Source organism: Colletotrichum phormii, assembly GCF_030913505.1.
Source record: "Colletotrichum phormii strain CBS 102054 chromosome Unknown BDP81scaffold_6, whole genome shotgun sequence".
Classification (NCBI taxonomy): domain Eukaryota; kingdom Fungi; phylum Ascomycota; class Sordariomycetes; order Glomerellales; family Glomerellaceae; genus Colletotrichum; species Colletotrichum phormii.
In genome coordinates, this window is record NW_026851448.1 from 1,893,383 (window position 1) to 1,913,506 (window position 20,124).

The 20,124-nt window shown below is 53.0% G+C and overlaps 4 protein-coding genes across 4 annotated transcripts; 2 read left to right on the plus strand and 2 right to left on the minus strand.

Moving 5' to 3' along the window:
• The first annotated feature begins 242 nt into the window (after nt 1–242).
• On the plus strand, nt 243–1,169 carry BDP81DRAFT_197559 (uncharacterized protein). The gene has a single exon (XM_060582499.1). The coding sequence runs from the start codon at nt 517–519 to the stop codon at nt 1,081–1,083; it is 567 nt and encodes a 188-aa protein (XP_060447739.1). The 5' UTR covers nt 243–516; the 3' UTR covers nt 1,084–1,169.
• Nucleotides 1,170–11,368: 10,199 nt separating this feature from the next.
• Nucleotides 11,369–16,144, plus strand: BDP81DRAFT_315178 (RhoGEF domain-containing protein; the record flags this gene model as incomplete). Its single annotated transcript, XM_060584069.1, has 3 exons — nt 11,369–14,815; nt 14,866–15,960; nt 16,028–16,144. The coding sequence occupies 3 exons, from the start codon at nt 11,369–11,371 to the stop codon at nt 16,142–16,144; spliced, it is 4,659 nt and encodes a 1,552-aa protein (XP_060447740.1).
• A 475-nt stretch (nt 16,145–16,619) lies between these two features.
• BDP81DRAFT_423525 (uncharacterized protein) lies at nt 16,620–17,016 on the minus strand (the record flags this gene model as incomplete). The annotated part of the gene is made up of 1 exon (XM_060590077.1): nt 16,620–17,016. A coding segment is annotated over exon 1 (215 nt), but the record flags the coding sequence as incomplete, so codon positions are not given.
• A 668-nt stretch (nt 17,017–17,684) lies between these two features.
• Nucleotides 17,685–19,193, minus strand: BDP81DRAFT_392493 (velvet factor-domain-containing protein; the record flags this gene model as incomplete). Its single annotated transcript, XM_060587717.1, has 6 exons — nt 17,685–17,952; nt 18,011–18,278; nt 18,337–18,629; nt 18,689–18,768; nt 18,826–18,880; nt 18,940–19,193. 6 exons carry the CDS (start codon nt 19,191–19,193, stop codon nt 17,685–17,687), a joined length of 1,218 nt encoding a protein of 405 aa, XP_060447742.1.
• Nucleotides 19,194–20,124: the final 931 nt, after the last annotated feature.

A 20,124-nucleotide genomic window follows, 5' to 3' on the forward strand; every position in this document is an offset into this window, starting at 1 on the left:
TAGAGAAGGGAGTCTGGGTACTCGGACGCTGCGGCGAGTTTCTCTAGGAAGAGTCTCTCTTGCTCGTCCATGGTTGCGGAGGCCATCGTCGTAGCTACGTTGAAAGTACCCCTATTTACTTCTTTCCCAAGCTCTCAGGAGGGCTTCGCACGATCGAGGATAAGTTCATAGAAGGCCGCAGCTCTGATCATTTTCTATGTGAGATTTGATAACGTCAACTTTACTCTTGAAAGAATGCCTTGGTTTCGAAGTCATTCGAGGCGGTGTTTGGGTTGCTTCGCCTCGGAGATAACTTTGGTGCTTCGCTTCATATGAACAACTGTCGCATCGCACAAAAAGTCCAAGTCCAACTGCCGCTCAGCAAGCAGTACGATTCCTGGTAGCACGAGGGAAACTCTGGCATGGGTTTTATCGCCAACGGTCGTCGACGTGTCGATATGGATAGGTTGTTGTGCGGCACAGAGGAGGGCCATTGAAGGAGTAACACGAACACGGGGAGTTCCCATCCGACCCCTTATGATTGGCAAGGAGGATTCTGCCTCGGAGGGAACACAAACACAGGGTAACATCAAATCTTGTCGTCGAATTTGTATTTTGTACTGCGGTAACATTAAATTTGTTCATCCCCGTATGTACTTCCTCGCCCGGGCCGTCTTCCTGGAGTCGAGCCTCCCGAGCTCCGCATCAATCCACGACAACACCGTCGTAAAGTTTGCCTGTTTCCTCGCGAGGACCGTCCTCACTGCATCGAGAGCGAGCCTTGAAAGAATCATTCAGTTAGCGCGCACATACTTTCCAAGACAGCGGGTTGTCTACAGTACGGGGCCTGGGGATGGAAGAAATACATACCACGCAACATGCGTCTTCTCCACGGCGCAGTCGTACTCTGGGTACTTTTGCCTCCGAGACTTGCTTGTAAGCAACCCGAAAGCCACGTCGATTACTTTGCTCAAGGTCTCTATAGAGAGAGAAGCAAAGACTGTTAGTCAGGATGAAGGAATAATCCCAGCTTTAAGCAATGGTGGGGCTTATGAGCGGGAGGGTTTGTCTCTCGCAAGGCGCAAGGGACACACGTACGCATGACGAGCCCGTCACCGGGTCGTTTGCTGGTGGGAAGACAGCGCCAGTACGCCCACATCTTTTCGGCCGTCTCGGCAAAGGCCTTGTGGAGGTTTGACATGACGGTTTTGAGGGAGTTGTGTTTGGTGTCGTAGAACATGAGGTGGGATTGGATCTTGAAGGCGTCTGGTAGCGGATGACACAAAGGTTAGCTGACGGGGTTGAATCGAATTTCACGAGTGGGGGCAGCTATGTTGAGAGGAGCTACGGGGGTGAGGTTGCAACACGTACTCAAGACTCTTCTTTGGAAATTCTGGCCGGGCTTGTTTCCGTAATCCACCGTCAACGCGTTGGAAACCACTGATGGCAAGGTTAGCTCACAGCGCGGCGGCGCTTTCCTACCATTTTCCGACGGAGACATGAAGAAGCTTACCTGTATCTTTGACATGGCCTCGGTCTTTGACAATGTCGAGGGTATCACAGTCGATGCTCAGTCCACAGTAAGGGAACCGACCCTCCTCTGGAAGTCTTGCTACTTTCGTACCATCAAATTCCATGTCAAAGTTGACCAAGGTCTTGTTGGGGCTGACAGCGACGCCGTATTCGGGCAGCCCGCCGTGCATGACCCGCACGAACCTGTGCGCCTTCGCCTGGTCCGTCGTGACGAGGAGGAAATCGTCAATCAGCCTCAGGAGCAGACAATCTCCCTCATCATCCTCCCCCTCTTCCGACAGGAAGGACAGATGCTGCGCCTCAAGGTCGGCGTAGAAATAGTTGCACAGAGCGGAAGACAACACAGAGCCCTGCGGAATGCCCTTCTTCTGCCTGTAAAACTTCTTGCCCACCTTGACGAGGTTCTGCTTGATATGCGACGCCATCAGGCCCATCAGGGCCTCCGTCTCCAACTCCTTCCTCATTGTGTTACCCACGAAGACGGTGTTCTTGCGGTTTATACCGAGGCGCTTCTCTACCAACTGCGAAAAGTCGGTCGTGTCGTCGCGGCTGACGGCGATGGAGTGCCACCGTCGCGTTACTTTTGATATTGCATTCTTCTGGTGCCGAGAATCCAGTAATCCGGCTTTGACTTCGACGTGCTTCTTGAAGATGTATTGTTCTTGACTCGGAATGCCGTCCATCAGCCTGATTACGGACTCTTGGGGAATTGTGTCGAAAGCAGACTGCACATCTACCTTTGCGAAGTAGAACACTGGGCGGTGGGTGCCAAATCTGGCACTGAATGCGTTGAGACGGTGGTATAGATCACCCACCGAAAACATGGATGATCCAAGCCTGGAGGGGTTACTTTGCTGCAAAGATAGTTAGCAAGTAGGCGGATGACACAGAGATTGACTGATGGTCACCGTTTCGAGCTTGAGCATGGAATGAACCGGACCCAGTACAGAGTTTACGCTTGGGCCGAGGACGGAGCTCCTGCCCCTGATCTCTGTTCTCCTTCGCAGGTTCGTGATCGGCCGCATGCCCTTTCCTTTGGGCAGAAGCCGGATACGACTGAAGCCCAGTCGTCTTGAGTCGAGGATTGCGGTAGCCCGGTCAAGCTTGATCTCCTCAAACATGTTTGTCCGGAGAGTCGCCATTGCTGGCTCTGCGACGTACCGCCAAACATCATGTCGAAAGAAAAATAGACGATAGCGGTGAGAGCTCGACTCTGTGATGTAGAAGTTGCTGCGCAAAAGGGGTATCAAGAGCGAATCGAAAATGTAGTACAAAAACTCATTCATAATTTCATGTCGTTTCCTCATGTCAGTCAAGCTGGTTTTCTGGCCTTTGAGAGCTGGAGGCGCTAGCCACTCCATACTCGTGATCTTGATAAGAGCGTTAGATAGAACTCCACGAGGGCAAGATGAGTTTCCTTACCTTGAGTCCGTCTGCGAGCTCGCACAGGGACATGGCCTCGAACCTCCGCAATTTGACAAAGTGATTGACTTTCTTCAGTATCTGACGCTTGTTGTAAGTCCCGTCCTCACCAGTGCCCCACATCTCATCTGGAATGATCTTGGCCAATACAGCCTGACAGAACGCGGAAACATGAGCTGCGGGAGTCGCCAAGTCAGTGATCGCATCAAACTTGGGCAGCAGCGGAGGCGCCTCGGGTTGATGAAGCTTAGAGCGGCTCTGTGTACTATTCCTGGGGGGACCAGAAGACACGACTGTTTGGTTGTTGTCTCTTCCCGCCACCTGTGTAGGATCAAGTCTCCTGGACTGCTTCACTGGCTTCTTCGAGGCGGGTTTCCGGGCTTTGAAATCAATGGCAGAGGGGCAGTAATGCCGCAGTATCTCAGCGTAAGCACAACGACCATGGAGAAGCTGCAGCCTCTGCACCAGTCGTTTTGCGTCTCCACGCAGTCTCTTTGGAAACTTAATATCCCGCCCCTTGAATGTTGTCGAGATCTCTTCTTCGCGGAGAGTGTAGTCTGCAAACTTTTGCGATGTCTTGGAGTGGTCAACTTTGGAGGTAAAGGCATTGTGTAAGCCAAACTGTCGAGGGAACATGTACATCATGACTTTCAGCGTGTTGCGCTCGTTCGCCGCTGTCATTTTTGTTTTCTCTTCTTCGATTGCCTGTTCTGGACAAGATAGACGAGGACAGCGACTCAAGACATCTGATGATTAGCGTCAGTGGAAGCCTCCCTACCTTTGGTTTAAATGCCAACTTACGTATGTGCCGCAGTCCGTACTGAACCGTACCCTTGGCGGTAAGAGCAGCTCGAGCGTAGAGCATGCGATTTCTGATGAAGTTGATTTCAGACGGGAGCCGCTCGCGGGGTGTAGTGGGCGCTGTGGTATCTCTTTTGGTCTGCTTCTTGTTGTCCTGATTGGCAGCTACACCTGTCTCTGACATGGGAATACCACTGAGCTGGTACATATTACCGAGGCCGGCTTTCACAGGAAGAAATATCGCCGTATCGATGAGGAGATCTATCATGATCTGTTCACCTGATTTCCCGAGCAGCATGAGTGCTTGCGGCCAAGGGGCCTCTTTGAGGGCCTGCACGTAATGATTCGGGTCAACTGAGACCAGCCCCTGAATCCCGCTGTCGTGACCGTGGCCTTTTGCAGTGGCAATATTCTGAGCCTGCCTCCTGAAGCCATCACAGAGGAGGTGCTTCGGCCAAGCAGCACTTCTATTGAATATTTGCCATACTACAAAGTCAACAATCTGTGTTTGACAGTCAGTCTTGAAGCCGGATTACTCGCGCAGAAATTGCCTACCTCTGACTGCGAGGACATGGCTCGGGCCAAACCTCCCGAGAGAGACACGACAGAGTCGTCGGCTTTTTGAGAAAAAGACCTCCATTGCTCCCACCGAGAGTCAGTTTGTGCCCCAGGGCGCTGTTGCGTGCAGACCAAGGTCGTGTCCAACAACGAAGACAGTTCTGGTATAATATCATGGTCTTGGATGCGTGCCCGTGGTGCGTCGTCTTTTCCCAATGATGCAATCTTCTTACGGCGAAGTCTCGAAGACCCTGGCAGCTTGGAAAGCAGATATTCGCGGAGTGTCTGCACGACATCATAGTGCTGTTGTAGAAGCGTATGCCTGACTTGGCCTTTGATCTGCACCAACTTTGACTTCTTGTCCCCAGAATGCCCATCCTTTGGATCCCCAAGTGCCAGGAACTTCCGCTTGGGCGCCATAATCGTGGCCAGCTCTCATGTCAACACTGACAGGGAAGTAGACATGTGGTTGAGTTTCTATCCTCATGTGAACCCACGACTAAGGTGAACGGGGATTATGAGAAAGCCACTGTAAATCACCACCAGTCAGAATTGCGCGACCTGACCTCACGCGCTAGAAGGTGTCATCTCAATTGATTATGCAAGTCATGTGTGGGAGGAATGCCAACAGTGAGATTGCGGAGGCGAGATCGAGGATCGGACTCGTGCTCTGTCGTTGATCGTAGTTGGTGGGCGACAGGCGCGACAGCTCAACGCGTCTTTGATTGGTCCAGTCACCTAGTGTATCAGGTAACTAATGCCCTTGAAGGTTTAACAGAGTGAACGGAGGACCCAAGCTTGCTCAGGTAAGAATCTAACGGTACCGGGTAAGCTACCTTAGGTACGTACCGGAGCCTGAACGGTCGGAAAAGCACGCACTGATTGGCTGATGGCTTTCAGGTCTGGGCTCGTAGAACAGTGGGGAAAATTGGGACGACGGTGCACGTCCCACAGGATCTGCCGAACACGGGCGCCGTCTTCAATCGGTTGCTTTGTGGCTTTGCCCTCTTTGGAGATTTTGCCGTCCTCGACTCGTCGCTCGATGACGCTGCCATGCTGGCTACCTATCATCCGTACTCCGTAGTATACAGCCCAGAGTCCAGGGCCCCTTGACGCTCAAGCCACTAGAGGGGGGCGCAAGGCCGTCGGAGACCGTGAACGCTAAGGCACCCCAGGGGGGCTGGTGAGACGATTGGTGGTCGTGGGGGTCCACCAGCTCCCGTTACCTTGCGGTGGAAATTCTTCAAGTGTCAAGGCACAATGGGGCTGGGCGGGTTCGTCGGCCTCTCAAATTTGCCCTGGTCTCGGGAGTCATACTCTGTTAAGAGAGCCCAGTGCTTTTTGAGGTCACGACGTGTACTATGTCTGCGTACGGATAGTCTGTAGAAGAAAGGCCCTGCAAGCGGGTATTTGTTGTGGAAAACCTTACGTATCTGTAGGTATCTTGGTCCAGACGGATGTACTCCGTAGCCACCACCGGCATTTACATAGGTTGGCGCATATATAGGTATCTATGGTATTATGCCATGTACGGAGTATGCTGTGCCCAGGCGACTCTGCACGCTTGCAGGGCTTGCACTACCTCCGTCTAACCAAAAAGTGCATCGTCATTTGTTAGCCTAGCACTGCCTGGAGACTAGAGCCCGGATGAGCTCTACTGTGTATGCAAGGGCAGCGGAAAGCGGGCGGCGGCGCGCGGTTAGGAGAGATGGTCCTGCGGTGCTACGTTGAACCGACTTGTTCAACATCGTCCGGCTCAAAATTGGAGTGAACGCCTGGGGGAAAGGGTTCCTTGTCTGCGGTAGTGACGGTTCGGTATTGTTCGTAGGAACGAGCCAGTCAGCTGAGCGGACGTGGATCGCGTTTCATAATAGCCAAAAGATTTTCTGCAATTAGGGTATTAGCGTCCTGGTGAATCCCCAGGTTGTGCCTAGCCGTTATGTTTTTGTTTTTTTTTAAATCTCATTTCAATTGTTGTTGATTCCCCATACTGTACCAACCTTGATATCCGTACATCAACGACAACAGCGGGAGAGTGTGTGTGTTTGACAACGTCAACAAGCAGGACACAGATGGCCAAGCCTGTGACATCTGACTAAGCCACTTCACCCAAGCCTTAGATGGAAGAGGCGGGGGAGCTACATCAAGGAAGGTCGAGCTGAGTCGGCGTGGTTGGCCATCCATCCATTGATTGCCCTGAGCCCTCACATCATAGTAGCATGTCTTAAGACAAGCACAGACTCCGGAGTTGCATTGGGTCATTGGCGGGACTTCCCTGCCTCAAGACCGAGAGCGTTGAATTACGTCTCTGCGTCCCGTCTTCTGTCAGAATACGAGCTGCGCCTGTTCTCCCCAACCTGTCCGGCCTGCGTAAGCCCGCAGGATGCAATGCAGCGGCAAGTAGGATCTCTTCTCTCGATGATCACCGGGTCATGACCGCGTACATATAGTGGGCTGTCTGTCAGCTTCGAGTGTTTCCAATACGGCGACACGGTAATCATGGAGCATCCGTATGTACGCAAGCCGATAGTAGCACTGATATAGGTGCCCGGGCTCTCAACATAGTTCCCTCGCTCCCCTGATCGAAACGAATCTCCCCAGTGCCCTGTGCATATTGATCCTAAAGCAGATCAGTTGGCGAATGGCTATCGGCCACAGAATCAATGGTCAGCCGCATTGGGCTGTTGAGCGTTGAGCCATTTTGCATAGGAACCTTGAAGTCATCCTGTCGTCGGAGGGCAACTTAGCTCTCTCGGATGTTCCAACCCGGGACCTGGAAGGACTTGGCTTGATTGCAACCCCAACAGGCAACCACAACCACCACAATCTCGGTCTCGACCCGACTTTGACCATATCGGGACGAGGTGCGTTGTTGTGTTGTTTCCCGCCCACCTCCACCTCCTCCGTTGTCGGTGCCGAACGGATGGATCATGGAGGAAGGAAACTTTGATAGAGCGATATCCGTACCTAATAGAGTACGTATTTGTCAATCTATTTGACCTTTGCATGTCCGTGGCTTTGATCTAAGCCTTGCGGTACAGCATCGTGCCATGACGAGGGTTCCTGGCATGGAGACACACTCCTCCGACCTCGTGGAATGCTTGCTAGTTTGCCGTCATTTTGCGCATTCATAGCCAATCACCCATGAACTGGAAGAGCCGGGCCCCGCCGTTCTTTGGCTTCGGTTACCGCCCAAAGTATTGACCGATTGGTGGTGACGTCTGACGTTGGTTGTGGCCGTACGATCTTGGCATTGGATTCCAAGCTTCTTGTCTCTCATCATCTTTGGCTGTTTCTGTGTACCTTGCGGGTGGGAAGGCTTAGATACGGGGACCGTCAATGCACTCCAAGTCCATTCCCCTTTCTCCAATGTCTTGTGTTCTTACTCAGACGCTGTGAGACCATTCTAAGACGGGACGAAGCGAGGGCCAAGGGACGCACCAGGGTTTAACTTTGTGCTGCGAAAGAACAAAACGTTTCCTATTTGGAAGGAGAAGAGCATATGGGCCGTATCGCAGAGGAATTTACCCCCGCAAGACGATAGATCCTGAATCGTTCGAATCGAGATTGCTATTTGTTTTTGTTGCCTGTCGGCCAGAGTGAGCGATTCGAGATGGAGGAGCGAAGACGGATGCTCTGGACAAGATACAAACTTCATCAATCTCGCGGTGGAGTTTGGTGTTTGTTTCTCTGGGTCTCTCTGGAGACGCAACCATGCCCATGCCATGTTTTCCAAGGTCCAAACAGTCGAGTAGAGGCTGACAGGGAAAGACGGACATTTTGCAAATTGATGTCTTGTTTTCTGTACCCCGTACCTTACATAAACTCGCAGTTTGAATCAGGTGCCGGGAACTCTGTAAGGTAGTCTGTACATGTATGCTTTTTGTCTTTTTTTGCTCCGTGGTTCTGATGTGACTCGATCGAAAAGTACTTTGTATCCGTACCTTAAGTTTGACCTGGATGTACGGAGTACATTAGCACATTAGCATGGACGTTGCAGCCAATTTTGTCTTTCTGTCTCTCACTCTCCATCCCACCGACTTACTTCGTCTGTGTCGATGCCAGCAACACCGTTGATATTCGTTGAACACTGTTGTCGATTGCTTGCGCTCCTGAGACTGTCCTATCCAAGAGGCAGACATGCACGGATTATGTGATACATAGTTGTGTGCAGAGACGACCCCCCTTACGCCTTCCGGACCCTGGCCCAGGTCTCGCTCCCTCTTTCCCGAGTGTCCGGACAGACCTACCGAACTGAATCTAGCACCTGCCATCATCCACTCACTTTCTCTCCCGTCTCCCTCTCTAGTACGATTAACACCTGGAGTCCTGGACACTTTCCCCTCCCTAGCGATGGGCATACGAGTTGCTGCCAAGCTGGCCGCCCAGTTCGTTCTTCGTACCTTGCACGCGACGTCCGATGGTCCAATCCTGTTTGCCCTCCATCTTGCCCCGGCTGCCACTCTGACCGAACCGCATTCATCTTGACCGATTGGACGATACCCTCACCTTTCGCATCTACGGTCCCCACTTGCCGTCTCAGCTCATCCCGTTGACCACGACCCGACTGCATAACGCGCATACACTACGGATGCTCGTCCGCCCCTTCCCACAGGTAGCTGATAAATTTGCAATAACCATAGACTTTTCTGCCTCGCTTATTGCAAAAGAAGCAGGTGCAGATGATTACGTGCCGTGCCGACCCTGCTTGCACCTGCCTGGCAATTTGGTGATGTGGTGCATTCGCAAAGAATGGAAGGCATTGCGCTAATTCTGCTCCTCGTTCCTTCCCTGTGCCATTTCCTAGCTTCGTAGGCTCTTGCCCATCGTCAACGAGTGTCTTTTTTCGAGGTAGGAGCTAATACCTACCAATGAAGACGACGGCTCCTTCTCTCCGTCCCACTACACATACACCAGACTACTTACCTACCTAAGTAAGGTACCTCGAGGTAGGAGACACACACACACAGAGCTCTCTCCGGCCCCTCTCCTCCTCTCTTCCCCCCCCGCATCTGCCTCCTCATTCACACATATGTATTAGCGCAGAGGGAGAAGGTATCCTCCTCTTCCCTTCCCGCTTCGCACTTGCTCAGTGCGCTAAAAAAGGCAATCTGTGTGGTGTGTGCAAGTGTGAGTGTGAGTGTGCGTGCACGCGTGCGCCTGCGTCTCCTCTCTGCCTCTCCCTAGGTACCTTCACCTCACCTGCCTAATTACCTACCAACTAACCTATCTTGACCTCACCCTTCCCGTTGGTTGCCCTTGGCCTTGCCTTTTACCTTCCCACCATTCCAACCTCGCTCTTGCCATCCCATCTCGTTGCGTCCGATTCACCACCTCACCACAAAACAACCCCCGGGAAAAGGGACAAGATTAACACAATCGCGGAAAAAGCACCTGCAGATCTCTCTTCGTCTCGACTCCAGCAAAACTATCCAATCTCCATAAAACCCCCACAGAGCAAAAAGTCGCACTGCACTCACGGCCTGCTCCTGCGGCGGCCATCCATCCATGCATTAAGATTTGCTGTCGATAGGCCCCGGACACTGCCAACGCTCTCCAACCAGGGACTGCCCGTCGCCTCTCCAAACTGTCGCTGCCCACTCAGCTTGCAGGCCAACACATCAATGCTTCCCAACCCAAACATCCCACACAGCCTGCATGGGTCTATGGAATTCTTGACGACCCAGTCCACCCGACACGCCTGACTGATGTTCAGGCCACAATGGAAGCTGGCAGTCCAGAAGACGAGGACCGCCTGGCACCTGCGCTCAATGTGCAACGCCAGGTCCGTCTCCAACACCACCAACCGCAACCTCTAGCTTCTCCTCCTCAGTACCCTCACCAACTTCATCGTCAACCAAACTTCGATTCCCACTACGACCATCACGACTCCGACTTCGACCTCGACTCCGATTCCGATCGTTACCACCGCTCATCCCAGACACCCTCTCAGCAATCCCATCGCCATTACATCCCTAGCAGCCCCACAGCGAACGCCTTCACTCTCGAGAACTTGGATGCCTCTGCCGCCCACACGGCTGGGGCTTTCGCCGCCGCTGGTCATGATCACGATTCAGTAAACCCGGATGATTTCTACCGAAGCCATCGAGGCGTACAGTCGTCAAATTATCATCGACGAACCCCTTCCTCAGATTACGACTACATGGCGACCTCCGTATCTCGAACTCGCGAGAACCCGGCCATGCGGCCAAACGGCGGCAATGGCAAAGATTCAAAGCACCCGCCGGCTCCCGCAGGTCGTACGCCCTTACGCCCTTCGCAGCGATCTGCTTCTGCTCCTGTCGAACCTCCAATTGGCGCCCCGAGAACAAACACAAATCGCAAGCCGAGCGTCAAGGATTTGACCAAGAGATTCGATCAGCAGACCTCGTCCCCAGCGCCTTCGATGCCCAGAATCCCTGTGCGAGGCGTCCCTATTCGACCGACCAGAGCTGCGACAAATATCGACAAAACTACACCGAGTGGAAGCGGGTCAACATCATACTCTACACTGAGGGCCTCGACGAACCGTGAACTGACACCTGACACTAGCAGAGGAACGGCCACTAGAACGCAACGGACGAAATATGTCGCCGAGGATCAGTTGTCAAACAACTCGCAATCGTTCGCCAGTCGCATCGCCAAGCCGCGGAATAAGACTTCAGCTACGGGCATTGCACATGCTTCCAAATCTATGACAAACTTGCAGCACAACAAATCACCTTCCTTACCGCCCTCTTCTCCGAGAGCTCCCGGTCTACTTTTTGGCGAAATCCTTCCAGAACAGCGAGATACCTCGGCCGTGGGATTTGGAATCGAGGGTTCGGGCTCACGACCGCGGCGGACTTCAGAGTCCAGTATACATGTGGCTAAGCTCCACCAACGGACGAAATCCGACCCTGATCTCGTCGAGCCGGCTTCCCCAACCGATTGGTACCGAGCCGCAACAACACAACCCAGTATTTCAGCAGGACGTTCGGCCCCCAATGTTAGAGGTCATGTTCGGGCACATAGTGATGTGGCCGCGTCAAAGGCTGGAGCGCCCCTGGTGAGAAAGGCTCTTGCATCACGGCCGATGGCAGAGGTCGAGCAGGTTGAACGAGCAGCCTCGCCCACATCGCGCCTTCCGGTTTCTGTACGCAAGTTGGCCACCTCAAGCGATTCGAACAGCCCGCCATCAACGCGGGAAAGCTCTAGAGCCAATTCTCCGTCGACCTTCAAGCGCCCGGCGCCTGCAAGTAAGACAACTCGGACAACTACACCTGTCAATCGTGCCAAGACACCTACTCGAGCGAAAACACCTACTCAAGCAACACCGGGACGGAAACCTGCGCCTCGAGGACTCGTGACCCCGAATAACAATACCCGCCTCACTGCATATGTGGCAGCACCACCTCCGAAGCTATCTCCTCCATTGCGCAGTTCTCGACCCCGACAGTCTGTATCGACAGCCACCACGGCAAGTTCGCGCTTGAAAGCCGTTGACAGGTCCAAGTCGCCGCACAAGCCTGCGCCGAAGCAGTCCTTGAAGCCCGATGGAACAACGACCCGAAGACGGAAGATCTCGGTGGGCCCTATTGACTTTGAGCAACGACGCGAACACATCAGGCTGGCGTATACTAAGTCTATACGCGATAGCCAGGTGCGGGATGCAAAACAGGCAGCCGCGAAACGCAAGAAGGACGAAGAATCTGCTGCTGCTGAGGAGGAAGATATTCCGCCAGTCCCGCCGATTGAAGCCGAATCGCCTCCAGTGGATCATAGCGAAACCTTCGAGAAGCCGGTGGAGGAACCTTCTGGAGAACCGGAACCGTCGGCGCAGCCTCCATCGTCTGCACAGTCACCTCAGCCACTGACGGTTTCGACGATATTGCCACCCATCGTTTCCCTCTCTCCGCCACAGCCTCAAGCTGCAGACTCCCCTACGCTGGGCATTCCGGGCAGTTTCCCGGCCTTGAGCCCTCCTTTCGAGAGAGAAGAAGAAATCCCGCAATCCGCAATCTCGGCCACTTCGGAGACTACCGAGTTTGACAATGAGCCACAGGAACTTCCACCTGTGCAGCTAGAACCCGCGCAACCTCCTACTGGGCTTGGACTGACGATTGTTCAAGCGGACGGTAACCACGAGCAGGCTGAACTGGAAGAAGTGCGGCGTGCGCCAACCCCCGAAAAGAACGAGCCCGAGGAAATTCAGGTAGAATTGGAGGCCGAGACCACCGAAGCCAAAGAGCAGCCCCCGTCGCCAGCGCTGGAGAAGAAGGCTGAACCCGAGGAAGAGCCACGACTGCCGACACCAGAAAAGGCGGAATACCAATCCCCGTTCGAGGAGGATGAGTCCGCAGGGGACGATGCGGTTTCAATCAAGATCTCGTTGGAACCAACATCTTCCCATCAATCGCCTGAACCGACCGTTCCTGGTGCATTCGCCAACTCGCGGCCGATGTCTGAGTACGAGCCGATTCCATTCTCGAGCCCACCGTACGAAACAACGGTCAAGATTCTCAGGCGGGAATCTGAATATGATTCTCCTAGACAGGAAACAATTCCGTTTCCAAGAATGGAGTCGTATGATGACTTTGACGATCAGAGTCAAATGGGCGATATGGATGGGTCCGTGTGTGGTGTGTCTTACTTCCACCACAATGCGGAGAAGGATTTGGGATCAGCGAGCGACACCCTTGAGAAGCCTGAAGACTTCTACGGTGAGCACCACAAGGACAATGATTCGTCTCAACGAGCATCTACTTGCGAGTCCTCTGATCCGCGAGATGACCCTCATAAAACGAGCCTCGAAAGCCAGCAAACTCCCGACACATCTCGCAGCCTGATGGTTCCCTCGATGCATGCGACTGTGAACCGGACCAGCCAACAATCCGCATGGACTGATTTTTCGGTCGACAGCGATGAACCCATCCACCACAGGATTTCGGCCTTTGACGATGTTCTTCCGATCCCCAAGCCGCCCTATGCATCGGAGTCGACGTTTGGATCGGGCTCTAGCAGAGACTCGTCTGCCCGACAGAGTGAACATTACAGCCCTGACTTTGCGCCATCAGATACAGCAGCCGCTCAGCCGTCCAACCGTGCGACCATTCACCAGCTGCCGGAGTTGGATACTGGAGATGGATTTTCGGTTCCTTATATCGATGAGAGTCACTTCCCGCACCGGAAGGCGGATCCTACCTTGCCACGGCCAGAACATGAGCCTCCGCCAGTTCCTGCGTCTACACGAGTTCGTGACAGGCGAACGGCAGCTAGCAGCTTCTACGCCGAAACACTTCCTGGAAGTACCCTCGCGGGCTCTTCTCGGCGTCAGAGCGAAGATGTATCACGCCCCGTTTCCACCACCCAGTCCATCGACCACATGTCGATCGAAACCAGAGAGTATTCTCTGGGCGGCCAGACTCCGGTTGAGTCGATAGCAACACCCAGTCTGAAAGACGGACCGACCGGGAAAGAGAAACACCGCCTAGTTCAACGACGCAACGTGATCAGAGAACTCGTCGACACCGAGATGGTCTTTGTGAGGGACTTGAATATCGTGGAGGAGATTTACAAGGGCACCGCCGAAGCTTGTCCACGACTGGATGACAAAACCATAAAGCTCATCTTCAGAAATACCGACGAGATCATTACCTTCCATACCATGTTCTGTGCTCAGCTTAAGGAAGCTGTTTGCACGGTTTATGTGCCTCACGGCAGGCGTTCCCCCTTGCCGAAGGAGGATTCGGTTGCTTCGGAGCAGATTGGAAACTCGTCCACGAATCAAGTGGCGCCCGAACTCGGTGACGATAACGACAAAGCCACGTCACTGGGTCCTCTCTTCAATAAGCATATTGAACAGATGAGATTGGCGCATGAGGGCTTCCTCAGAAATAGCGACCACGCGGCCAAGCGCTTGATTCAGATCCAGCAAGACCCCACTGTCAAGGTCTGGCTCAATGAGTGTAATGAAGTGGCCAAGGACCTGACTGCGGCGTGGGATCTGGATTCTCTTCTCATCAAACCCATGCAGCGAATTACAAAGTATCCTAACCTCATCCAAGAGCTTCTGCGACACACGCCCGAGGATCATCCGGACCGAGCCGAGCTGTTGTCAGCCAAGGAAACCCTGGAATTGGCAATTGTCGAGATCAACAAGACGAAGAAGAACTTCGAGCTCGTCGGACAGATTGTTGGCCGGAAGAGGAAGGAATCCGATGTGAAGGCCGGATTTGCTCGGGCGTTTGGCAAGCGGGTCGATAAGCTTCAGGCTGCAAGCTCAAAGATTCCTGAAGATGCCGTATACGCCAAGCTCCACGAGAAATTTGGCGACGACTACCTTCGGCTACAAGTTGTGCTCAGAGACGTGGAATTCTACACTCGGCAAGTCAGCGCCTATGTGCATGAGTTCTTGCAGTACTTGTCTGCCATGGAGCTTGTCATGCGTCTTCAGCCTGGGAGCTATCCGGAGCTGGAGAGCAAATGGGTGCAATTCAATGTCTCCATGAGAGATATCGAAAAGATTGCCCTAGAAGATCATGTGAGTAATATGTTCAAGAAGCCAGGCTTCACACACTAACACCCAAGTAGCTTCAGCAGGTCCGCAAGCATGTCATCGAGCCATTCGAACATGTGATCAAAGCTTATGGTAACCCCTCGTTGGCAATGAAGAAGAGAGCAAAGAGACGGCTTGACTATGAGAGAGCAGAACAAATCAAGAAAGGCGGAAAGACAGTAGACGCCAGACTTAAGGAGTTGGTGGAACAGTACGACGCCCTCAACGAGACCCTTAAGAAGGAGTTGCCTCAGTTGTCCGCCTTGACAGAGAGGATTGGAAACATTTGTCTCGGCAACTTCGTCAATATTCAGGCGAACTGGTATTCCATCTGGGTGGAAAAGGTCAAGAAGGTCACCGGAGAGACGGGGCCGCCACCAGAGGTTCCCGACATTGTCTCTGCTTTCCAACGAGACTACAAGTACGCGCAGGAACTGTTCGCCAACATTGGGATCCTGAACCCAGCATACAGAGGCAGAACGTCACAGTCAACTACCGCAAGCACCGACGATGTCACGACTAAGCACCGCCCGCGGCCAGCTGAGATATCGTCTCCACGAGCCAGAGGCTTGTCAGTCAATGGTGACCATGCCCCGATGCTGCCGACACCCGATTTTGCCAAGCGCCATAGTGGACAGTTCACTCTGTCACCAAGCACTACACCACTTAGTCCCCACCAGTTCTACTATAGGGACTACTACGCTGGTGCAACTGCTCAGCGACCTTCAGTGTCTGCCTCGCCAGTTACAGGTGACCAATCACCTGTGCCACGTGCAATTGCTCCCCCGCCCGCCACTCGGCCTGGCACTGGTCGAAGTTACGAAACAAATGGTCTACCGAGACAGAGCTCAGAGTCGACATCGAACAGCAGAAGAGACTCAAACCCAGCACACCCGCCCCAGCATGCAGGCAATGAATCCAGACGCTTCTCTGGTCTGTTCCATTCCGCATTACCAATGCCAGATGGAGTGGAAGAAGGCCAAAGATCATCACGAGCATCATCGCGTGAGCGCACTCCAGCTGGAAACGGATACAACATACTTTGGCTGGCTGCATCACTCTTCGAGTTCAACATTGAAACAACAAAGCACGAGGCTGGCTACCCGTATCTTACGTACCAAGCCGGTGAGGTAAGCACATGTCTTCTATCTCGTATTGTGTGTATGTCCAGAGCCATCAGACTAATCCTTTGAGTAGATCTTTGATGTTATTGCTGAGAAGGGCGAGCTCTGGCTTGCTAAAAACCAAGATGACCCTGACGATCAAGTCGGTTGGATTTGGTCCAAGCACTTTGCAAAACTGGCCGATTCTTAGAGCCTCCGCACACGCACAGCTGGCGTTACCAAAAGCACTCAAGACTATTGATTCTCTTTACCCATGGTCAGGCTGATGTCTGCGTGCAGTCAGGCACGTGTGCGTTGACAAAGGCTTGAACGCTCAAAAACAATATTGAGCCGGGATGAACCCATCCCCATGGCATGTATTATTGCTGATGAAAAGAGGGAGGAGGCTTATCCCACTACTTGATTCCACTTGATAGTGAAGTCAGGGATTGGTTCAAGGGGATCAATGGCGGACATAACCCTTGCTATGTACACTTTTATCCCCCTCTCTCTCCACCCTGACTTGTTTTCCCTTTTGTCTTTACTTTTTTCTTGCTCGAGATGGAAAGGAGAGATGGCGTTTGATACAGGCGACACAACGAGGTTTTGACGGCTGGAATGCGAATCATACAGAAGCTGATATCATGTCCACAGTGGCTTTGCTTCTCTTGAGAGGAAGCAGAAGAAGGGAGGATCAGCAATGAAAAAACTTTTGGGAGCGTTGGAGCGTCGTTCAGTCGAGAAGTCCCGCAATGGGAAGGGAATGGCAGGGCAGGGCGTGTTACGGCGTTGGAGTTGCCTTGCAGTCAGAACTGCAGGCATCAAATTTTTTTGTAGGATTTCAATATCCAAATGGGAGACAATGTGTCGGATTTTCAAAAGGAGAAGAAGAAGCCTGAATGGACCCATGTGTGTTGTGTGAGACGCGTCCTTTTTGTGTGCTTTGTATACCCTGTGAATATCATTCTGCTAAAGTAGCCTTAGGAGGCGAAACCGGATAGGCAGTCTTGCTCTTAAGCCATCTACTCCGTATAACTCTACTCCGTATAACTCTGCGAGGATAAGTTAAATAAAGGTCTCTACAATAAATTGCGAAAGGGTCATCTGAATGGTTGACGGGATGCGTTCTGCCTTTTCCCCTTTCCACCCAACTCGATTCCCGCCATCTAATCGATCTACCAATATAACAAGCTTTCCGCCTGCTTACTGTCCTCCTTTCCCCCTCCAAAGTTATCCGTTCTCTCTTAGGACGACCCCACCCTAGAAAAAAAGACGCGGAAGCTAGCGAGCGTTACCCGGCCGAATCGGAATGTGGGCGGAGATCTTGGCTTGACGGACCGGACTTCCCAACTGATACTGATCCTGTATCTTGCAGGGGGTCCCTTACAGTAGCTTGGTAGAACGGTTTTTGCTGAGGTGTGCTCTCATGGGTTTGTTCCAACTTCCTCGGTACGATGATTTACGATCTCATGCAGGCACGTCGATGTCACGTCTGTTTCGTTTTGACTATTTTGACTTTTCAAAGATGGCGCTAAAGGCACATAATCCAATTGAGAATTAATACAAGTTGCAAGCCTTGCTGCAGACTCCCACTATCCGGGGGAAATATCACACCACAGTAGCCGCCCAAGACTCCCTTTTCTGCGTACTGTATCCTTATGCTGTGATGGTGCATCTCCTAAACTCCAGGCGAATTACTAGTAATGTTGGTTGCGCCAATCCGCGGGTTCGGTTCGCTTGTCCCACTTGCGCTACTGGTAGGCCTCGTCGTCATCGTCACCACCCTTCTTCCCATCGGCGGCACCCTCCTTTCTGATGGGGATCTTGATGCCCTGCGTTGCGAAACACTTGCTGAGGGGAGTGCTCTCGCAGACGCCGGGGAACTTCTTGGCCGAGTAGACCTGGAAAGCGTCGCTGAAAGTCGCAGCGAGAATTGGGGCCTTGTGCTGATTCACCATCGATCCGTTCGGGTTGGTCACGCCTGGGGGCTTCGCGATGTTGACAAATGAGAAGCGTAATCTTGGGAGGAACGAATTAGTAATGCTACTGATATATCGGATCGTGGAAAGAAAATTACCTGAAGTGACCTTCGGTTCTCACGCTCAGATCTTGCATGATGAACCAGACACCGACTTGATCGTCCACGTCGTTCAGGCGGAAGGCACTGGAACTGACGCTTCCAATGATGTTTCTCGTAAACATTCCTTGGGGCTGGCTCGCCGCCATGGATAGCGACTGCCGGTGGCCGTAAGCCATATCCGCCTGCGAGGGCACAGGGCCTGGATTGGCGTGTTGCGGGTAGTACTGGGTTGCCGGCGCAAACCGAGAATTAGTTGATTGGTATTCTACGCCACGAGTCAGTACGTTATAACAATGGAGCAGTCACATAGCCGGGAGACTGACGGGGATAGTTGGATCCAGCTGCCATGCCGTAACCTGGCATCATATGCTGCTGGGGCTGGGGTGGCGGCGGCTGTTGCCCGTATCCCATGGGCGCTGATCCATAAGGCTGCATATCTTGGTAAGGCTGCGCTGGTGGCGGGTTCATGGGATCCTCGCGCAGCGCCGTGTACGAGTAGGGCTGTGTTGTCGATATCGAAGCCGTGCTGGATGAGTGACGGACGAGGTTAACCTCTTGGGTGCCATCTTCTGACCACAAGTCAACCTGGATGATGTAGTGGGCAGAATCGATATCACTATCCGCCACAGTTAGTACAGCAAATCAATGATGCTGTGATTCATGCGCCGCACGTACTTTGGGTTTATCTCTTGGCCAGTTTTCGCATCTCGCACGACGACTTTGATACACGGAGGAGGGGTAATCGGCCGGCGATCCTGGGGGCAATTGTTAGTGGGAGTTGCGAGTCGCAGAACCGGCAAACTTGAGCGTACCTTGTCACCAAACCCGCACATTCGCGCTCGCTGGGGCTGCTGCACAACGACGAGCCTAGCAATCGCATTGTCAGCGGACATGTTTTCCTGCCTTGCAGAAGTTGCGCGACGTACTCATATTTCCTGCCCAAATCATCCGTTTTTGAAATGGAGGCTGGCACAGGGGCCTGGGCTGGAGGGGGCGGAGGCGGCTGGTGATGTTGATGTTGCATGGGCATACCGTTAGGCGGCATATTGGGCGGCATGTTAGACGGCAAAGGCGCTGGTGCTGGATATCCCATGGGAGGAAGCTGTGGCATCTGGTTCGCGGGATGGCCAGGCGGCATGGGGTGGTAGCCGCCACTAGGATGCTGATGACCGTAATTCATGGTTGGGGTATTTGAGGATTCAATCAACCGTGGGATGACAGGTGTCGAAGATGGATTGTGACAGGATCTTGGGAGATCGGATTATATACCTGGGCCCGGGCGGGTGTATTGGTGTAGGTATGGTGTTTTTGGGTTTCGGGTTTAGATGGTTGAGCTTGTGCCGTGGTAACAAGGCACTGCAAGGTAGCTCCAGGAGCCCAGAGACGTGATGGGACAGAGCTAAGGTAAGCAAGCCGCCGAACAATTGGAGAACGGGAAGGACAAGGTGAAGTGGAGGGGGAGGGGGCGGGAGCTGAGGGGAAAGGAGTGTTTTGGTTTGCCGTTTGGGTGAGACCGAGCGAGCACCCACTCGAATGCTTGCTTCCCGTCGACCATTCAGCGTTAAGCCCGCTTAAGTAGGTAGCGGGTCGGCGGGCAGCAGCTAAGGTAGGTAGCAAGCTACCTTTTCGTGCTTCACGAATCACATTAGGTATGAGCAGCTCCTCGCCGAATTTATCGAGTTTTGAACAATGAAGGCTTCTTTGGATATCGTTTCGCTAACGAATATATCTCTGAAGGAAATTTACCGATACTCCTTAATTTTCTATCGTGCCATTAGGCTGCCCTTACTCGCTACATCTGGCCTTTGGAGCCGTAACAAAAACCTCAATATTGTGCGAGCTGGGTTCCCGCATGAACGCTTCCGAGAGGCCTTCCTTACCAGCCGGAGGTTTCTAGCCATGTCTGGTACGAAAGGCAAGGATGATCCAGCGCCTGCAATGGTTCGAGCCATGTATTCATGAGGTTTGGTACCTGTGCGACACTTTTGCGACATTGGTAAGTCAGGAGGACGTTCACGTGATTTTCAGCCACCAAACCTAAGCTCGGGACATCTCACTCACGACACCAGCCACAAAATGGCGGTGCACCTCTAGCTTAGCTAAGCAAAAGT

Excerpts from the sequence above, each read along its gene's own strand:
- BDP81DRAFT_197559 (XM_060582499.1), top strand. The coding sequence starts at position 517 with ATGATTGGCAAGGAGGATTCTGCCTCGGAGGGAACACAAACACAGGGT.